This window comes from Rhipicephalus microplus, chromosome X, assembly GCF_043290135.1.
Source record: "Rhipicephalus microplus isolate Deutch F79 chromosome X, USDA_Rmic, whole genome shotgun sequence".
Lineage (NCBI taxonomy): Eukaryota > Metazoa > Arthropoda > Arachnida > Ixodida > Ixodidae > Rhipicephalus > Rhipicephalus microplus.
The window spans coordinates 180,737,122-180,755,774 of record NC_134710.1 but is presented as its reverse complement, the minus strand read 5'-3'; the positions used below and the strand labels follow the sequence as shown (position 1 = coordinate 180,755,774).

The window sequence follows — 18,653 nt, the reverse complement described above, 5'->3', positions numbered from 1 at the left end:
TCCGGTGGATTACTGGGCAAGGTTCCTTTTGGCGTTGCATAAGTCTGTTGCCAGACTTTGGGGTGGTTGTTGCCAAACTGCTGCTAAATTTGGCTGAAAAGTTTTTTCCTGTAGTTGTGGCTTCTCCGTAAGAGTTTGATGCTATCCGCAGTGCATTTCTTGGCTGAAATTTTTTTCCTGTAGTTGTGGCTTCTCCGTAAGAGTTTGGTGCTATCCGCGGTGCATTTCGCGAGTGCATGAGCGACGCTGGCTGTTTTTATTAACGGAATGAACCGAGCCTAGCAGAAGTCGAGCGTGGTGCTGCCGTGCAATTAAGAGGCCGTTTTAATTTCGTTTCAATTAATGGAATAAACCGCGCATTACAGAATTCGTTTTATTTACGGAATGAACCGCGCCTAGCAGAAGTCGAGCGCGGCGCTGCTGCGCAATTAAGAGGCCGTTTTAATTAATGAAATGAACCGCGCATTACAGAATTTGTTTTAATTAACAGAATGAACCGAGCCTAGCAGAAGTCTAGGCGCGTTCTCTTGCTGAGTGCACAACTGTGCGATTAAGATATCGCGTCTCAGTATTGGGATGACGGGGAAAACTGAATAGAGTCGCAGGAGGTGATGCGCTGCCCCCTCCCCCCTTATTTTTTTTTTTCTCTCTCAGCTGATCGTGTCGCGTCAACCGCGCGCTACGACGGGGGACGACGCTACGCTTCCCCTAGCTGTGTCAGCACAAGACATATCGTTCGGACTCGTGTATACATGTGATGAATAAGCGTTCCAAGGCTGGTTAATCGGGGTATGTTGGATATGCTACAGCTATGTACGCCTGGAAGGCTGCTTTATCGAAGCAGATGGAGCGAATTAAGCGCGACTTGCGCGTACCTGTAAATGGGACCCGGCCGACGAGCCACCGTCGCTTATAGGCCCCCACCCACAATAAACACAAACTACCAAAATTCTAAATAATGATTGTGTATTGTTTCTCAGCTCAAGAGCTTAGTATACAACAATAAGAATAAAATGACATAATAATGACAATAATAGTAATATAACATAATGACAACATAAACATAAGAATAAAATGACAATATGTCTCACTACGCGCTAATCACAATTAAACTGGATATCGGCGAGCAATTACCTCCATTAATCGAAAAAAAGGGTCTTTCACGTTGGGACGTGCATTAATTGATCTCCACCAAAGCCAGGCGAGGTGAGACAGCATAAGTGAGGTAGTCGTCTTGTTGCTGTTACGAACGAGACGGCGCTTGGCCTTTTGCCATTCACTTTCAATCCTTTGCGTGTTGGCGCCTGTCGTAGGATCAACGAAGTTGACACTGTGGTTCACGGTGTGCCAGTCCAAGTTTAGCGGTGTTCCGTTGGCAACCACAAGTCTGGGTATGCACTGGTACGCGGCCCACTCGTCGCTGTACACCGTCGTCCCAGGAAGAATGCCGGTCGAAGCGATGGCGCAGGCGACAGTCCAATTTCACGAAGGAAGGCCTCTTCCGCGGCAGGGTACCTTACGATGTCGGCGATTTCGACAATGCTGGGGTCTATTCATGGCGTGGCCATGACAAGACGCTTCCTGAACTGGTAACAGTGTAGCTTGCATGGCTAACGTTACGGCATTTTATAAGGGTCATGAGGTGAAAGGGGGATAGAGCGCTCTAACGTTGACAGGGCGCCTACGTGATGCAGCATCAGCGGGGAAAGAGGGGGTGGGTCACGGCGCCGACGTGGCGCGAGCATCTGCGGAGAAAGAGTGAATGGGCCACGGCCCTAACGCCACGCGAGCACCTGCGGAGAAAGACGGGATGAGCAAAGACACCTGGAATAAAAAAAAACATAAAGAAAACTTTTTTAAACCTCTAACGTTGGTTGACATGGTGCCGACCCGACGCGACGCGAGTGTCTGCGGAGAAAGAGGGGATGGGCAGACACCTGGAATAAAAAAAACATAAAAAAAAACCTTTTTGCACCTTTAACGTTGGTTGATGTGACGCCGACCCGACAGGACGCGAGTGTCTGCGGAAAAAAAGGGGGTGGGTCACGGCGCCGACGCGACGCGAGCATATGTGTGAAAATACGTTATAGGCGAAGACGCCTCGAATCATACAACACCTAGGTCACGTACTCCACTTCGGTGCCCCTCCTTCTCCACAGCAACGGTGACTTGAGCGGGAGTGCGAATGACGTTACGTGATGCTACGTGATGTGACCCACATATCACGTTAACAGTACACCACCCAGGGCACGTACTCCCCCTCAGTGCATTGGGCGTCGAGACATGGCCAAACTTGCTCACGTAAACCTCTTAAATTTCCTTATTTGGTGCTCCCTATCTCGGTCGCAATCCCTAACCTATAGGATCATGATCCTTATGAAATGCCGTAACGTTAGTTGTGCAAAGTACATTGTCACCATTTCAGGAGCCGTCGCGTTATTGGACTGTCGAAGACGCCATCGCTTCGAGCGGCAGTTCGACCTGCAGACAGTCGGGAACAGCACAGAAGCGGCCGCCGACATCCGAGTGATGGGGAATTCTCAAGGACCTCGGCTTAATTATGGTGACCCAGGATGCAGTAAGTCGTCACGTACAGTAGCCCCGGCAAAAAAACGAGCAAACCCACACTTCAGGTACAATGGTTGCAGGAAACAGCTAGCTGTCCCAGCTCCGCGGGACACTCACGATGCAGGGTAGACAGGGGCAAGGCTCCTTTTTTTGCCTCTCGAGACGTACTTGGTCGTTGCATGTCTCAACGTGAAAGACCCTTTCCTTCTATTAATGGAGGTGATCGCTCGCCGATATCCCGTTTAGGGATCCCTGCCATATCGTGAGTGATGAGCGTGTAGTGAGACATATTATGCCATTTTATTCTTATGTACCCACCCTATTGTTTTATACTGCGCTCTTGAGCTGAGAGACAATTTGTGCTTATTGTGGGTGGGGCCCTGTAAGCGACGGCGGCTCGTCGGCCGGGTCCCATTTACAGGTACGCGCAAGTCGCGCCTAATTCGCTCCATCTGCTTCGATAAAGCAGCCTTCCAGGCGTACATAGCTGTAGCATATCCGACGTAGCCCGATTAACCAGCCTTGGAACGCTTATTCATCACATGTATATACGAGTCCGAACGATATGTCTTGTGCTGACACAGCTAGGGGAAGCATAGCGTCCCCCGTCGTAGCGCGCGGTCGACGCGACACGATCAGCTGAGAGAGGAAAAAAAAAAGAAAAGTAAGGAGGGAGGGGGGCAGCGCATCACCTCCTGCGACTCTATTCAGTTTTCCCCGTAATCCCTAATACTGAGACGCGATATCTTAATCGCACAGCTGCGCGCACAGCAAGAGAACGCGCCTCGACTTCTGTAATGGGCGGTTCATTCCGTTAATTAAAACGGCCTCTTAATTGCATAGCAGCACCGTGCTCGACTTCTGCTAGGCGCGGTTCATTCTGTTAATTAAAACGGCCTCTTAATTCCGCAGCAGCGCCACGCTCGACTTCTGCTAGGCGCAGTTCATTCCGTTAATTAAAATGGCCTCTTAATTGCGCAGCAGCACCGCGCTCGACTTCTGCTAGGCGCGGATCATTCCGTTAATTAAAACGGCCTCTTAATTGCGCAGCAGTGCCGCGCTCGACTTTTGCTAGGCGCGTTTCATTCCGTAAATAAAACGAATTCTGTAATGCGCGGTTCATTCCGTTAATTAAAACGAAATTAAATGGGCCTCTTAATTGCATGGCAGCACCACGCTCAACTTCTGATAGGCTCGGTTCATTCCGTTAATAAAAACAGCCAGCGTCGCTCATGCACTCGCGAAATGCACCGCGGATAGCACCAAACTCTTACAAAGAAGCCACAACTACAGGAAAAAAATTTTCAGCCAAGAAATGCACCGCGGATAGCACCAAACTATTACGAAGAAGCCAGAACTACAGGAGAAAAATTTTCAGCCAAGAAATGCACCGCGGATAGCACCAAACTCTTACGGAGAAGCCACAACTACAGAAAAAAACTTTTCTGCCAAATTTAGCGGCAGTCTGGCAACAACCACCCTTCCAGTCTGGCAACCACTTATGCAACGCCAAAGGGACTTTGCCGATTACTGACTGTCGCAACGCGCATCTGCCTTTGAGCGGACTTCTCATCATGGCGCAAGGTGAGAAGTACGCTGCAATGATGAACATTGAATCGTTCAAAGCGTCAGAAGGGTGGTTTGCGAGGTTTCGAGAGAGACACGAACTTGTCTTCAGGAGTGTGTGCGGCGAAAAGGCCAGTGTTGACGAAAGCGTGACCACCGAGTGGAGAAATGTGAAGCTGCTGGAGCACATCGCCGCATATGAACCACGTGACGTGTTCAATGCAGATGAAACTGCTCTATTTTTCAGAGCTCTGCCCGACAAGACGGTGACTTTCAAAGGGGACGTGTGCATTGGTGGCAAGAAGTGCAAGCAAAGGATAACTGTGCTTCTTGTCGCCAATATGACTGGCACGGAGCGCTTGCCACTACTTGTCGTAGGGAAGGCGCTTAAGCCGCGTTGTTTTAAGAACGTCAAAAGCCTTCCTGTCGAGTACACAGCGAACAGGAAGGCATGGATGACATCGGACATTTTTCGCGGCTTGCTGCAGCAGTTGACCGGCACTTCACGTCGAAGGACCGCAAGATAATTATGGTTGTTCACAACTGCAGTGCCCATAACTGTACAGTCGAACTGAAGAGCATCAAAGTAGTTTTTTTGCCACCCAACACTACGTCTTCTCTTCAGCCAATGGACCAGGGTATCATTCACTACGTGAAGTCGAAGTACCGCAAGCACCTGCTAGAGCGAATGACTATGCTCAGAAGCTGGAAAGTTGTATCAAGTGGACTTACTCGGCGCAGTGCACATCATCGCCCACGTGTGGAAAAACACTCCGCCGCAGGTCATCGCCAACTGTTTTCAGCACAGCGGTTTTGTGAGGCCCGAGCATGCAGCAGTAGCTGACGATGGCATCGAGGAGGTGTCAGCCGAGTCCACCGACGATGACTGCCCAACTTTCGATGCTGTCCTTCGCACAGATGTGACCTTTCAGGACTACATCGCGATTGATCATGGTGTCGCCACGAGTGGTCTCCTGACCGATCAAGAGATTATTAATATGTCACGGGCGCCCATGAAGACCACGATTCCGACGAAAAATCATGCGAGGAGATACAGCCGCGACCTCATCGCACCTCACGGGAAGTCTCGGAGGCGCTGTTAATATTAGAGGACGCTTGCCTGAACACTCCCGACAGCTTGCGTGCTGTTGGCCATTTGGAACAGTCAAGAAAAATTGTGATGTCAGCCGGAATCTGTGCGAAAACGCAGACGACAATTACAAAATACTTCAACAAATAAAGGTATGCTTCTGCAGCTTGATTTTAAATGTTGTTTTCCCTGTTCATTCGTTAATTCGGCCTTCGGTTAATTCGGACAGTTTTTCCGGTCCCGTGAAATCCGAATTAACGAGAGTTTACTCTATTGTTTGTACTGTTGATAATATTGATTCTTCATTGATAGTAGTACTATTAATTGTTCGCTACTGATACTATCGATACTGCATTTATGGTAGTTCTGCACCACCAGCCCTTTCCCAGTCTTAGGACACTTTCCCACATGGCACCATCAGAGTTTGAATTACCAAGTCTGGTGTAATACTTTTACTGAAAATGTTGTTGCAATTAAGAAAACAACACCTGTTAGGCCCTTTTGCTGCATAGTTGATGACAGCATTGTGACGAGAGCAAGTAATTTTTGGCTGTTTTTATGAAATCATATAGTAAATTTCTTGATGTATGAAGTATTACTAAGATCGCAAGCTCACAGAAGCCTCATTTAAAATCAGCAAGGTATTCTTAATATTCTAAAAAGTGTCTCAGGACCCTTTCAAGTGCACTAGAAGAATGGTGAGTAGAAACACTAGTATCGCAAGAGATATCTCAGTTGTCACCTGATATACCAAATGTAAGCAGGTAGAACATGTAAAATGTCTTGTATGATAAAAATTGGAGAAAAAACTTTGTAGAACATGTAAAATGTCTTGTATGATAAAAATTGGAGAAAAAACTTTCTTTCATGTGTCTTTTAACTCTCACTCACAAGAGTCATGCATATCAATCATTCATGCAGACTTGAAACACGACTGACAGAAGTGCTTGCTAGCATTGTAAGTATTTTTCCAATGTCCAATTGTACAGATAGTCGATGTAAATTGAGCAGTAAACTAGCATAACAAAATGCCACGCCTTGACCAATAACATCCTTGATAATGCTGGATTACACAGCATGTGATTGCATCATTGTACATATTATAGGATAAATGAGCTCAAGGAACAGGCAATTGTGTAAAAGAGGTAAGCAAGTGTAAAAGGATAAAATTAGGAGCATCCTTACAGGGTGTCGAATATCAGCAACTAGAAGCACTATTTCCGACATCTCCAGGACTCGCCAAAGCTGGCGCCATGTCTCCAAGTTGAGTTCAAAATAACTCAGCTCTCTATCAGCAAATGAGTTCTCAATTTTGTCCAAGTACTCCTGCATAAAGTATGAACAGAAAGAACACACAAAATATTTTAATTTCAGACTCTTATTAATTAAACAATCTGTAGGAAATAAATCGTTATACTCACTCGAAAATACTGGGCCTCTCTAGCTTCTAATGCTTCTTTACTCATAGATCGATTCCATGGTGGCCTCTTAGGCATATCCAATGCAGAACCAGGTAAAAAGAACTGCTCTGGGCTCACTTCCAAAGCTGACTACGAACAAACACACAAAAAAATACATTAGCACAGCTGCTACGACAACAGAAAAACTTACACACACAAATAAGAATCCTTTCAATGCGATGTGGATTTAACTTCCAAGTAAATACCAGAGAAAACATCAGCAGTAAATGTATTGTTCAAGAAGTTTTATTGACAAGGAGTATCATCACAAATTCTGCACCAAAGAAGCTACCAAGTTATCTATCATTACCAACACCCTTCATCAATTTTCCACTCCTGCCTCTAGATCAGTTCTGGGAGACCCCTAGCCGAGAAGGGCTGAATTAGTGCATTTGAAATTTCTTTGTTCTTTTTTCTTTTGCTACGTAAATTTGTATGGACACAACCATCACTGTTTTAGGTTGTGATAGCACTGCCTCAACACTATACACAAAGGAACAAGCTGAAGGAACCGCCTAGTCAAGGAATCATGCAAGTCATCGCACAGTGGCCCTCCTGGAACTACTGATCCCCAAGTTTTCAGGCGCACTTCACGATTGGCAGTCCTTCTGGGATCGCTTCAGTGCTACCATACACCTCGACGAAGACCTTTAGCAGATTAAGAAGTTCATATACCTGCAATCGTATTTGAGCGGTGCAGCGAAGAGAGCTATTGAAGGCATTCGACTGACAGAAAAGAACTACAGCATCGTGATCAAGGCCCTGAGAGAGTGATTTGGTCGACGCAACTTGCTCATTAACGAGCACGTTGATCATCTCCCCCCTCAGCACCGGTCAAGTCTTCAGCCGATGTTGAAAACCTTCGGCTGCTCTACGATCAGGTCCAGTTTCGAGTATCTGCACTGACCGGCTTGGGCGTCTCACCTGACCAGTACGACGTCTTTAACCATGTGCTAATGAAGTGCCTGCCAGACGATCTTGCGACATTCTACCGCCAAAAGATGGAGGAAGCGTCAACAGATATGTCCATCATCGCGACCCCTAAAGCTCGCCAGGTAGCAGAGATGCTTAGTTTCTTGCACATCCTAATTGATATCAGGGAGGAAGGCAGGCCAGGACAAACAGTGCAGAGTTTCTCATGTTTGCTACACGAAGAAGTCCAACCCCCGCTAGTACCAGTGGGAAGTCTACAACAATGTTCGCACTTGCTAAAATTGCAGCTCGACTTCTCTTCCTCACTGTGACGCCTCTGCGATGCGGCGTCTCGACGTCATAGGAATCCAGTCATCTGTCAAGAGAAAGAACAAGGCTCTGCCAGAACTTGAGGCATTTGATGAGAGCACAATGAACTTTTGTGGATGGACCCATGTACCATTGAATGAGCACGTTACAGAGATACCTTCATGCAGTGTCAATCGAAGGTCAGCTGTGCACTATGCGCAAGCTCAATTAAACAGTTTCACGGAAGAATCCGAACTACTGACGCAGAATGACTAGTCCGTTAGAGCGTAAGTCAGCGAGAAGCACACAGCTTGAGTTGAAGAACAACTACAGCCAAGGAAGAATTTATCTCATGCGCCTTCTCACGCAGTCATTCGCCGAGGTTGCATAACAAGGCTTCGCGCTGTGTTTCATGCTTCACCGCACGCACAAAGTCATCTCTGCCAGAAGGATCTTCAGCTGAAGAGTTCAAAGCTCGACAATGTGGTTATGCAAATGCTCTGTCTTCTGATGTCAGCCAATCAACAACTGGAAGTTTGTGGGCGACAGAATTCCTTGGTAGGGAGGCTGGTCAGACCGTCATCCAATCTACAAAAACTGCATTGAGATGGTCATTTGGAAGCAACAGCCTCAAGGCCGAGGGACTCGTCACTACGATATGCAGAGTTCAAGCAGTCGTCAACAGCAGACTTCTTGTGTACCTTGACAGTAGTCCTGATATATAGTAACCGTTGACACGATTAGACTGCTTGCCCGGGCGACACGATGTATGCTTTCTCCAACAAACTACCTTTTCCAACTGCCAGGCATTTACAAGAGAGGACCTTTTCTGCAACATGCGCTATGATGAGCGTCTCTCAGCGCAGCGACTGGTCCGAGAAAAGTGGCCATACCTGCTATTACAGCGATCTGTGCACCATGGGCCTGTTAGCGAAATGCCTCGGCTGCGTACTGGTGATTGTGCTTGTGTGTGAACAGGCTACGAGATTGCATGTGACTACGGGGCATGTCGAGTGACACGATAGCTGAACAGTAATATGTCAGTGCGCCCAGTGAAGAGTGGTAGTGCGTGCCTCTGTGACAGGCCCTTGGACAGGAAATCAAATGACCCATACAAAAGGTGTATATTCTGGAAGGAAGTAAGCGAGAATCAACTGTCTAGACACTTAGTGAATATGTTGCTGATGATTGCAGATGGGTGGCAACAAGAGAGGTTAGGCACAACCAGTCGAATAAACATAGAGTTTAGGTGTAGGGCTCAAGTTTATTACGCGACAGCTAGGTTATAAATACACCGAAGGAAAGATGTTGACAATCTGAATCCTTGCTAACAGAAACTATTCCCTCATAGCACTAACCAAAACAATCACAATGATACAATGCTACAGAAATAACTAACTTTAGAAGTGGTATTGCATCACAGTATTAATACATGCAAATTGTGCTCTAACGACCAGTGTTGCTATATTGGGAGACGTTCAACTAGACCCAGAAGATTTTAGCCTCATATAGCAACAAAGGTTTATCTTTAATTGATACTCAATTTTCTTATGCGCTTTGAATGTATCTATCTGCAGACTAATGAATGTTGAATGTTGTAACTATCTGCAGACTCTTCAGAGCTCCTCGAAGAATACTCCCCCTCAACGCCCAGTCCCAGCTCCTCACAGATAACACCTGTGTGGGGTTAGTCTACGGGGTTGACTTAGACGCCGCTGACATCGCGGCTAACATTACCTCAACCGTCCCAGTCCTTTCTTGTGTGTGCCATGGCAGGTGCCTCACTATCACCTTTGAGGGACCTGCCGTGCCAGAGGAGGTGTTCCTTTTCAAGCTGTGCAGGCCATTCCACCAGCGCCTGCCACGGCCCTTTCAGTGTGCCCGTTGCAGCCGTTTTGGCCACGCCACAAACACTTGCTCGCGGGGCGAGCCTTGCCTCTGATACGGCAGCAGCCACCCAAATGAACTGTGCCCTTCAGAACACCCTCGCTCTATTAAGTGCACTGGCGAAAATCCAGCGAACGAGCAGCGCTGCCCTTCCTGGCAGATTCAGAACAAGGCCGCCGTCATCCTCGCCTCTTCAGGTGGCCCCGTGACGCACCACCAAGCGCTGAAGAAAGCCAGGACTGCTGTCAACAATATCGACAAGCGTGGCAGCGTGGTGGTCATGAATTTTCGCTACTTTTGCGACACTGTCGCCAATGGTGACTGATCGTTGTCGGCAACCACCCCTTGCCCTGCTACGAGTGCGCCTCCTGCCTCTTCGGGCACGACGATTCCCTCACCCCCTCCTTCGGATCTGCCGGCCTGCGAGGTTGACCTGCTGGACACGGTGATTGCCGTATTTACGGCGGATATTCGTGCAGTGCTTGTGCTCCTGCCGGTTGACTCTCCGGTGCGTAGATTGTGTGCCGCGGCGCTCGCTGCGCATGAAGCCATCGTGCTGCGGATTTAGACTGGATTACCCCATTGAGGCCATCTGGATACCCACCTGTGAACTCACCTGAATTCCCCTTCTTTTTTTTTTTTCATGCTTGGGCCACATGCCCAGGTGAGTGTTTTGCGCACTCCCGTTATAGAATGTGCCATTTTGGCTCATCAAACTTCTTCTTCGGTGCAAATTTTTCCCCAGCCTTTTCAGCGGCTTTTCCGGACGGTTGTGTGTTGTCACGGTGGTTCGGGCGAGCGCTGAGGGAAGCGGAGCGAATGTGTCCTACTTTTCTTTTTTTTTCCGTCTGTTGCCTTTTCCTTACCTATCGCTTTTATTCCCATTACCCCACCCCTGTGCTGACCTGTTGAGGTGTCATCGTAAAGATAGACAGTTACAGGCGGCACTTTTGTCTTCTTTCCCTTTACATAAGCACTTACACACTTGTTGAAGTACACATCAATGGAGTATTTGCAAAAATTATACAAAAACTGCACATATGCTGTCTCCACCACAGACCAGTAAAGCGAAATTTTGTTTCCATTTACAACTACTGAATCTGCTATGTGGGGTTTTGGCAATGGTGTAGGTTACAGAATAGCAAGGGTTTTGGCAATGGCAGAGGCTATAGAATAGCAGCAACATATTTCCTCTCCACGAAAAAAACATATTTATTATTGATACTGTTAATGTGAGCAAACATGGCCATATGATTAGACCTATGGGTGGCTGTGCTAGGAAACAGAGACTTGATTCTACCACACAAAAAGCAGCAAGGATACTTACTAAGTTGGCACTGGCTGGCTTTCATTGAATTGCGTTTGTAAGAAAAATAGGCTTAGACACAACAAATATAATGTAAGAACAAAAGGCTTCTAATTGCTAAATTTGGAAGTGGACAAGATACTCAACCGGCACATGAGAGATGTGAAACGAAAGCAAAAAAATTGATGAGAACAACAAACACAAACAATGTGACCAAAAGGAATTAGAGGTCAACAATGAAATTTTTAATTATTCTCGAAATATAGACTATGAAAACATCACATCTGCTTAGCACTGGCCCATCTTTAAATTGTAGATGACATATTTGTATAAAGTTTTTAGTTCACAATGCTGTGCCCAATTTTAAAGCAAGCCTGAACAAACAGTCTGCAAGCAGTATTATGTCCCAAAAGTACCCCATATTAGTACCCTGTGTGGATGAAAATTCATGGTATTTAAGATTTATGAAGATACTTGGGCCACAGCACAAAAGTTGGAACTGGCACTATACAAGGAATCCAGAAAGTATATAGCATTGAAATGAAAATAGCTTGATAAAATGCTTATAAAATTAATACTGAATGACCAAGAGTCGGGAGTAAAACATCTGCATAACCTGCTTTTACCTCATCCAGAGGAGTGTATGGCTCCCGTGCTCTTCTCTTGCGTTTTTCGAGTTCCTGCGGAGTCTCTCTACGAAACTGCAGGCAGTAACGAAATACCCTGCAAAAGGAAAGGCAAGTCAGGTACCGCTACTGAGGAAGCTGTACACTGACCCTACAAATACAAACATAGTAAACTCTCAGTTCTAACTATGTAAGCACTATAAATAATGGCATCTCATGCTTAAATTCAATAGAGTATTCTACAGTCACAATGAAATTGAAGGGGTATCAAAGTCACATCACTTTGAGCAAAGCAAATTTTTCATTCACAGATGCCTATATTCTGGCTGTTGTCCTCCAGTAGCTGGAAATCCAAACCACTGAAAAGGACATGCCACGATTCACACAGAATGTATGTTTCAGACAAGATCAAAAGCCCATTCATAGCTACTGTCACCTTGTTCTCTATGCCACCTTTATTGTCCCATCTCATAAACTGCTCCCTCTTCCTTCTCACTTCTTTCTTTAGTGCAGAAAAGTAGGCAGGCTCAAGACGTCAACCACGTTAACCCTTCCATGATTCTCATATTATGATTCTCCTTCATTCTCTAATATATATATATATATATATATATATATATATATATATATATATATATATATATATATATATATATATATATATATATATAAATGCACAGAGAAAAATAAATCGGGAGAAAAAAAATTTCAAGACACCCAACGAGGATTCGAACCAGCGACACTTCACTCCTCAGCGCACTGCATTAACCAACTAAGCCACGCCACTAATACTGTCCATATCACTAATGGTGAGCTATGTATATACACCATTTACCACTGGCTTACTGTCAATGGACTTAAAAAGAAACATTCTTGAACAAAGCATGTACTTTATTTGGACAAGCCATACATTCTTTCCCTAAACATTGACGTGTCCGACGGCTTGATCAACGGAGGGGTGGGTTCAGTTGGATGAAAGGGGCATTCCAAAACCTCTCTGGCTCCACTTTCACTCTCACGCAACCGGAAAAATTGCTTACATAAAGTCCAGCAGGACTATTCATGTAGCTGGTCCAGTCGTGCCTGTGAATTCATATCCCATAAAAATGTGCACCCCCACTTTCATTTAGACGAACAAATTCAACTCGCTGCCTCAGATGAGTTTTGGTGATGCTTGCACCGTTATAACATAGCCCGGTTTTGTCGTCCAAACAGTGTACATCTGACCAGCAACCTTGCGGACTGACGTGATGAACTTCTTGCTGCGCAACTTCCGTGCTGTGTACCTACAGGATGTGCTAGTGATAACCACTGGATACTTCAACGTTAATGTACTTCGATGATGGCCATGAACAAAGTTGCTGTTGTGGTGACCGACACTAAACCAGAGCTCTGGCTGCTGATGCCTGAGAAAACGGTACTGTTTAGGCCAAGACGTCTAAGCCATCCAACTGGCCGCATAGCTAGTAACGAACCATTGCGAGGTGCTCACCCTAAATATGCTCACACCAGTAATCCTTATCAGTAACTAAAATAAAACCACACCTGCAAAGGTGGTATAGTGTTCATGGTGCTCAACTACAAACCCGAAATCAAGGAATTGAATCTCTGCTATCGTGGCAGCATTTTCAATGGAGATGGAAACGCGTAAGGTCGGAGTACTTAGATTTAGGTGCATGTTAAAGAACTCCAGGAAGTCAAAATTTTCAGAGCCCTCCACTGCAGCGTGTCTCATTAATATAGTGGTTTTTCGTAGGTTTTTACTAAGCATCATAAGAGCATCACAAATTGGGATGTTATATCCAACAATTATTATCAGATGAGACCAGATGCAGAGTTTTGGTTGATAGCCGAAATACTGGCTGGATATGATGCGATCCCCTCAAAGTCTGAAGCCTGCAAGTGACAAAACTTGGCAACAGCAACCTGACAGACTTACTGGAAACATGTCCATGTTATGGTCAAAAGTTCGGCTGGATGGATTGCCGTTGGTAAGCCAATGTGCTAGTCCCACACATATACCACACTCTTGTGCATATTGTGACGGGGCGAGGTCTTGGCTTACAGGATAGCGTCCACCGAGAATCGGCAGCCGAACAAGATAGCTGAGTTGCCTCTCGCGCAAGCGCTTAACGCACAGGCGTCTTCTTCATCTTCGCAAAGTGCCACGCTTGCTCCTGTCGATGATGCACCGTAACATCACTCCCCTGCGGCGAAAGCGCCGTCACGGCGCTTAGTACGGCGGCGAAGAACGAGGAGGGTGATACGGTTTGAGTCTGGAAACGAGTACAACGTCTGTCTGGAGTGAGGTGGTCGAAGAGACATTGTTCAGGGGTGCGATCTCGTAGCTCACGTCACTAAGTTGTCGTAGCACTTTGTAGGGGCCATGGTAGTGTGATAGTAGCTTCTCTGATAAGCCGACTTGGCGGTTTGGTGTCCAGAAGTACCAGAGACCCCGGCGAGATGTGCACGCTTTGGTGGCAATTGTCATAGCGGTCTTTTTGGTGCGCTTGCGACAAGTGCAGCCGATCACGGGCAAGCTGACAGGCTGCATGGGCTCGAGAAACGACATGGCTGGCGTACTCAGTAGACAAGGGGACAGCCGAAGGAAGGAGCGTGTCAAATGGTAATGCTGGATGTTGGCCAAATAGCAAATAAAACGGCGAATAACTAGCTGTGTCGTGCCGTGAAGAATTGTACGCGAACGTGACAAAGGAGAGTGCTTTGTCCCAGTCACGGTGATCTGGCGAAACGTACATTGACAGCATCTGCATCAGCGTTCGGTTCAGACGCTTGGTCAATCCATTTGTCTGTGGATGATAAGCGGTGGTAAGCTTGTGCTCAGTGGAGCAGGCGCGGAGAATGTCATCCACAACACGTGAAAGAAAGTACCTTCCTCGATCAGTAAGCAGCTGCCGCGGAGCGCCGTGATGAAGAATGCCTTTATACAAGAGAAAGTCAGCGACGTCAGTGGAACAGCTTGTCGGCAGTGCTTTAGTGATGGCAAAGCGTGTGGCGTAGTCTGTGGCGACTGCAACCCATTTATTTCCGGAGGTGGACGTAGGAAACGGGCCCAACAGGTCAAGGCCAACACGGAAGAATGGTTCCGTCGGTATGTCAATGGGCTGTAGGAGGCCAGACGGTAGCACAGAGGGGCGCTTGCGGCGTTGGCAGCGGTCGCAAGCAGTGACGTAGCGAACCACAGAACGATACAGTCCGGGCCAGAAAAAGCGACGCGTCGCACACGATCGTAGATACGAGAGACGCCTAGGTGACCGGCTGTAGGTACGTCATGTAGTTGTTCGAGAACACTGGTACGCAGGTGATGGGGAAGCACGAGTAGTAATTCCGGGCCATCAGCGTTGAAGCTGCGACGGTACAGAATGTTGTCGTGCAATTCGAACAGGCGAACGGAAGGGTCTGCTGGAGCAGAGGTCAGACGCTTGATGATGGAGAGTAACGACGGGTCACGTCGTTGTTCGGTGGAGATATCACCCAAAGCGTGGATGGAGAGAACGCAGGGGTCTGAATCAAGGTCTGTCAAGTCGGGCGTTTCAACCGGATAACGTGACAAACAGTCTGCATCTGTGTGCAGGCGTCCCGACTTGTAGTGGACCACGAATGAGTATTCTTGCAGACGGAGCGCCCAGCGACCAAGACGTCCAGATGGGTCCTTTAGCGATGACAGCCAGCAAAGAGCGTGATGGTCCGTAACAACGGAAAAAGTTCGGCCATACAGGTAAGGTCTGAATTTCGCCACGGCCCACACTAAAGCTAGGCATTCACGCTCAGTGATGGAGAACTTCCGTTCGGCAGGTGAAAGAAGACGACTGGCGTGAGCAATCACGCGGTCCTTCCCGTGCTGTTGTTGGCCAATGACCGCTCCAATTCCATGGCCACTGGCATCGGTCCGAAGCTCTGTAGGTGATGCGGGGTCGAAATAAGCCAGTATTGGTGGCGTAGTCAGCAGATGGATAAGAGCCGAAAAGGCGTCCGCTTGCTCTATACCCCATGCGAAAAAACGTCCTTCTTTAAGAGATCAGTAAGCGGTCGAGCGATGTCGGCGAAGTTGCGGACAAATCGACGAAAATAGAAACATAGCCCTACAAAACTTCGTACGTCTTTGGTTGAGCGTGGTTCAGTAAATTGTTGTACTGCTCGCACCTTTTCGGGATCTGGTTGAACACCATCGGCACTGACAAGGTGGCCGAGTATGGTGATTTGGCGACGTCCGAAATGGCATTTTGCAGAATTGAGCTGGAGAGCAGCTCTTCGAAAAACATCCAGAACGGCTGACAGACGTGTTATATGGCTGTCAAAGGTAGGTGAAAAGACGATGACATCGTCCAGGTAACATAAGCAGATGGACCACTTATATCCTCGGAGAGGGGAGTCCATCATGCGCTCGAAAGTTGCCGGCACATTACACAGTCCAAACGGCATGACTTTGAACTGGTAGAGGCCGTCGGGCGTAACGAAAGCAGTTTTTTTACGATCCATGGGATCGACGGAAATTTGCCAATAGCCGGACCGAAGGTCGATAGACGAAAAGTATTGGGCACCATGAAGGCAATCGAGGGCGTCATCAATCCGAGGCAAAGGGTAGACATCTTTGTGGGTCACTTTGTTTAAATGGCGATAGTCCACGCAAAAGCGCCAGCTGCCATCCTTCTTCTCAACGAGCACGACTGGGGAGGCCCAGGGCCTTGATGAGGGTTCTATTACGTCTTTAGTAATCATTTTGTCCACTTCATTCTGAATTATTTGGCGTTCCTTGTGAGATACGCGATATGGACGCCATCGTATAGGACTGGCATCACCAGTGTTGATCCGGTGAGTCACTGCAGTTGTTTGGCTGAGAGGGTGGTGGTCAAAGTCGAAAACGTCTCTATATGATGTTAGCAGACTACGGAGGCTGGCAGCTTGCACTGCAGTGAGGTCAGGAGCAATCATCTTGTTAATGTCATCTGCAGGCAGAGTGTAATTGCAGCCAAGACAGGGGGATGTAGTATCGGTGTCCAAACCAGTAACGTTGCAGCTGTCAAGTGGAGATAGGGTGGCCAAAGACATGTCTTGCGGAATAACTTGAGTCGAGCGACTCACGTTGAGTAGTGGTATAACCACTGTATTATTAGCGACGGCGACAACAGTGTGAGCAAGGGCGACGTCTCGGGCCATCAGTACGTCGACTATAAGAGTGACGAAGTAATCACCATCGGGCACATGACGTGAGCTTGACAAAGTGACATATGTATCAGCTTGCGGAGGCAAGCGAACGTGGTGACGAGAGCAACAACGGGGTGAATAGTCAGCTGGAAAATCGGCAAACTGCGACAGTTCAAGCTGAAGAGCAAGCACCAGTGGCACAATCAATGAGCGCAGAATGACGTGACAGGAAGTCCAAACCAAGTATTAGGTCATGAGGACACATTTCAATGACGGCAAACTGAACTAATGTAGGATGACTGGCAATGGACACACGGGCCGTGCACACCCCTTGAACATCAGGGGTCCTCCCATCAGCGACACGAAGTTTGTGGGAAGCGGCAGGCATGAGCACTTTATGTAGGCGTCGGCGAAGGTTCGCGCTCATTACAGAAATGTGCGCTCCAGTATCTATAAGGGCAGAAATAGCAACAACATCAACGTTTAACAAATTTTGTCTCGTCGGAAGCGTCAAGAGAGGATTTGTGGAGGGAGTCGAAAATACAGCGTCACCTCTGGGCGCTGCACCGTTTAGTTTTCCGGGTAGGCAGGAGTGGGGTTGAATGGGGACAACGGCCTGCGAGTCTGCGGTGAGCGAGACGACTGGCGACGTCCTGGAGGCGAACGCGACTGACGACCATGCGGTGACGGAGATCGGCTGTTGAACCTTCTGTAGTTGTTTTGCGGAGAAGGCTGTGCGACAGACGCGAAGCGGGTGCTGTCCTGTCGGTAGTGAGGTTGAGATGAAGTCCGAGGTGGTGAGGACCAGCGGTAATTGCAGTAACGGACGACATGACCGATACGGTGGCAATGAAAACAAATTGGTCGATTGTCGACGGTTCTCCACGCAGCAGGGTCGCGAGATCAGGCCGTAAACTGCTGCTCGTGATAGGACGAGGGTGGACGCCATGAAGCTCGCTACAGGCTGGGCAAAGCGCACACCAAGGAAATACCTATGCTGGCGAGTTTTTGGCGGACGATGGCTTGAACCATGTTAGCAGTGAGTGGGGTGGTGTCACTTGCAGCGGTGTGAGCCGGAGCAGAGGCAATGGCTTCAAGTTCGCGCCGTACAATTCGGGTCACCTGATGCGATGAATCTAGAGACGGTGGCTGTGTTCTTGCACGGTCTTCGCAAGATGATGTTGCAGCCGTATTCGGAAGGCGGGTAAACACGCTGTTAATCTGCCGGCTCTTCGCTTGCTCAAGGCGCCGACATTCTATTATAATGGCGTCCACTGTAGAAAAATTTTTGCAGATGAGGAGATTGAATGCGTCATCCGCAATCCCCTTAAGAATATGTCCGACCTTGTCAGCCTCCGGCATCTCGGCATTGGCTTTGCGACACAACGATAACACATCTTCTACATAGGAGACGTAAGACTCGGTCGAGGTCTGCGCCCGAGACGCGAGCATTTTGTTCGCGGCCATTTTTCTTCCAATCGGCTTTCCGAACAGGTCCAACATTTTCTCCCTGCACACTGCCCAACTCCAAAGTTCTGTTTCACGGTTCTCATACCACGATTTGGCGGTTCCCCCAAGATAGAATAACAGGTTTGCCAGCATAAGAGTCGGGCCCCATCGGTATCGAGTACTCACACGTTCGTACTCTGCCAGCCAATCTTTAACGTCAACTTCATCTGGATCGCCGGAACCCCTGAACGTGCCAGGATACCACGGGGGTTCGAGCACGAAGGTTGTGGTCGCAGAAGGAGATGTAGTTACCG

At 47.7% G+C, this 18,653-nt stretch overlaps 1 protein-coding gene across 5 annotated transcripts in view; it reads right to left on the bottom strand.

The window, feature by feature from the left end:
- The window catches only part of Ns4 (Nucleostemin 4), a 106,107-nt gene that overhangs the window by 35,981 nt on the left and 51,473 nt on the right, over positions 1–18,653 (bottom strand). For all 5 annotated transcript variants that reach the window (XM_075878320.1, XM_037428671.2, XM_037428670.2 and 2 more), the window contains exons 4-6: positions 11,725–11,821; positions 6,646–6,774; positions 6,410–6,550 (exon numbers count right to left, since the gene is read on the bottom strand). In XM_075878320.1, the coding sequence (XP_075734435.1) occupies positions 6,410–6,550; positions 6,646–6,774; positions 11,725–11,821 (367 nt within the window). The remainder of the gene's footprint in view (positions 1–6,409; positions 6,551–6,645; positions 6,775–11,724; positions 11,822–18,653) is intronic.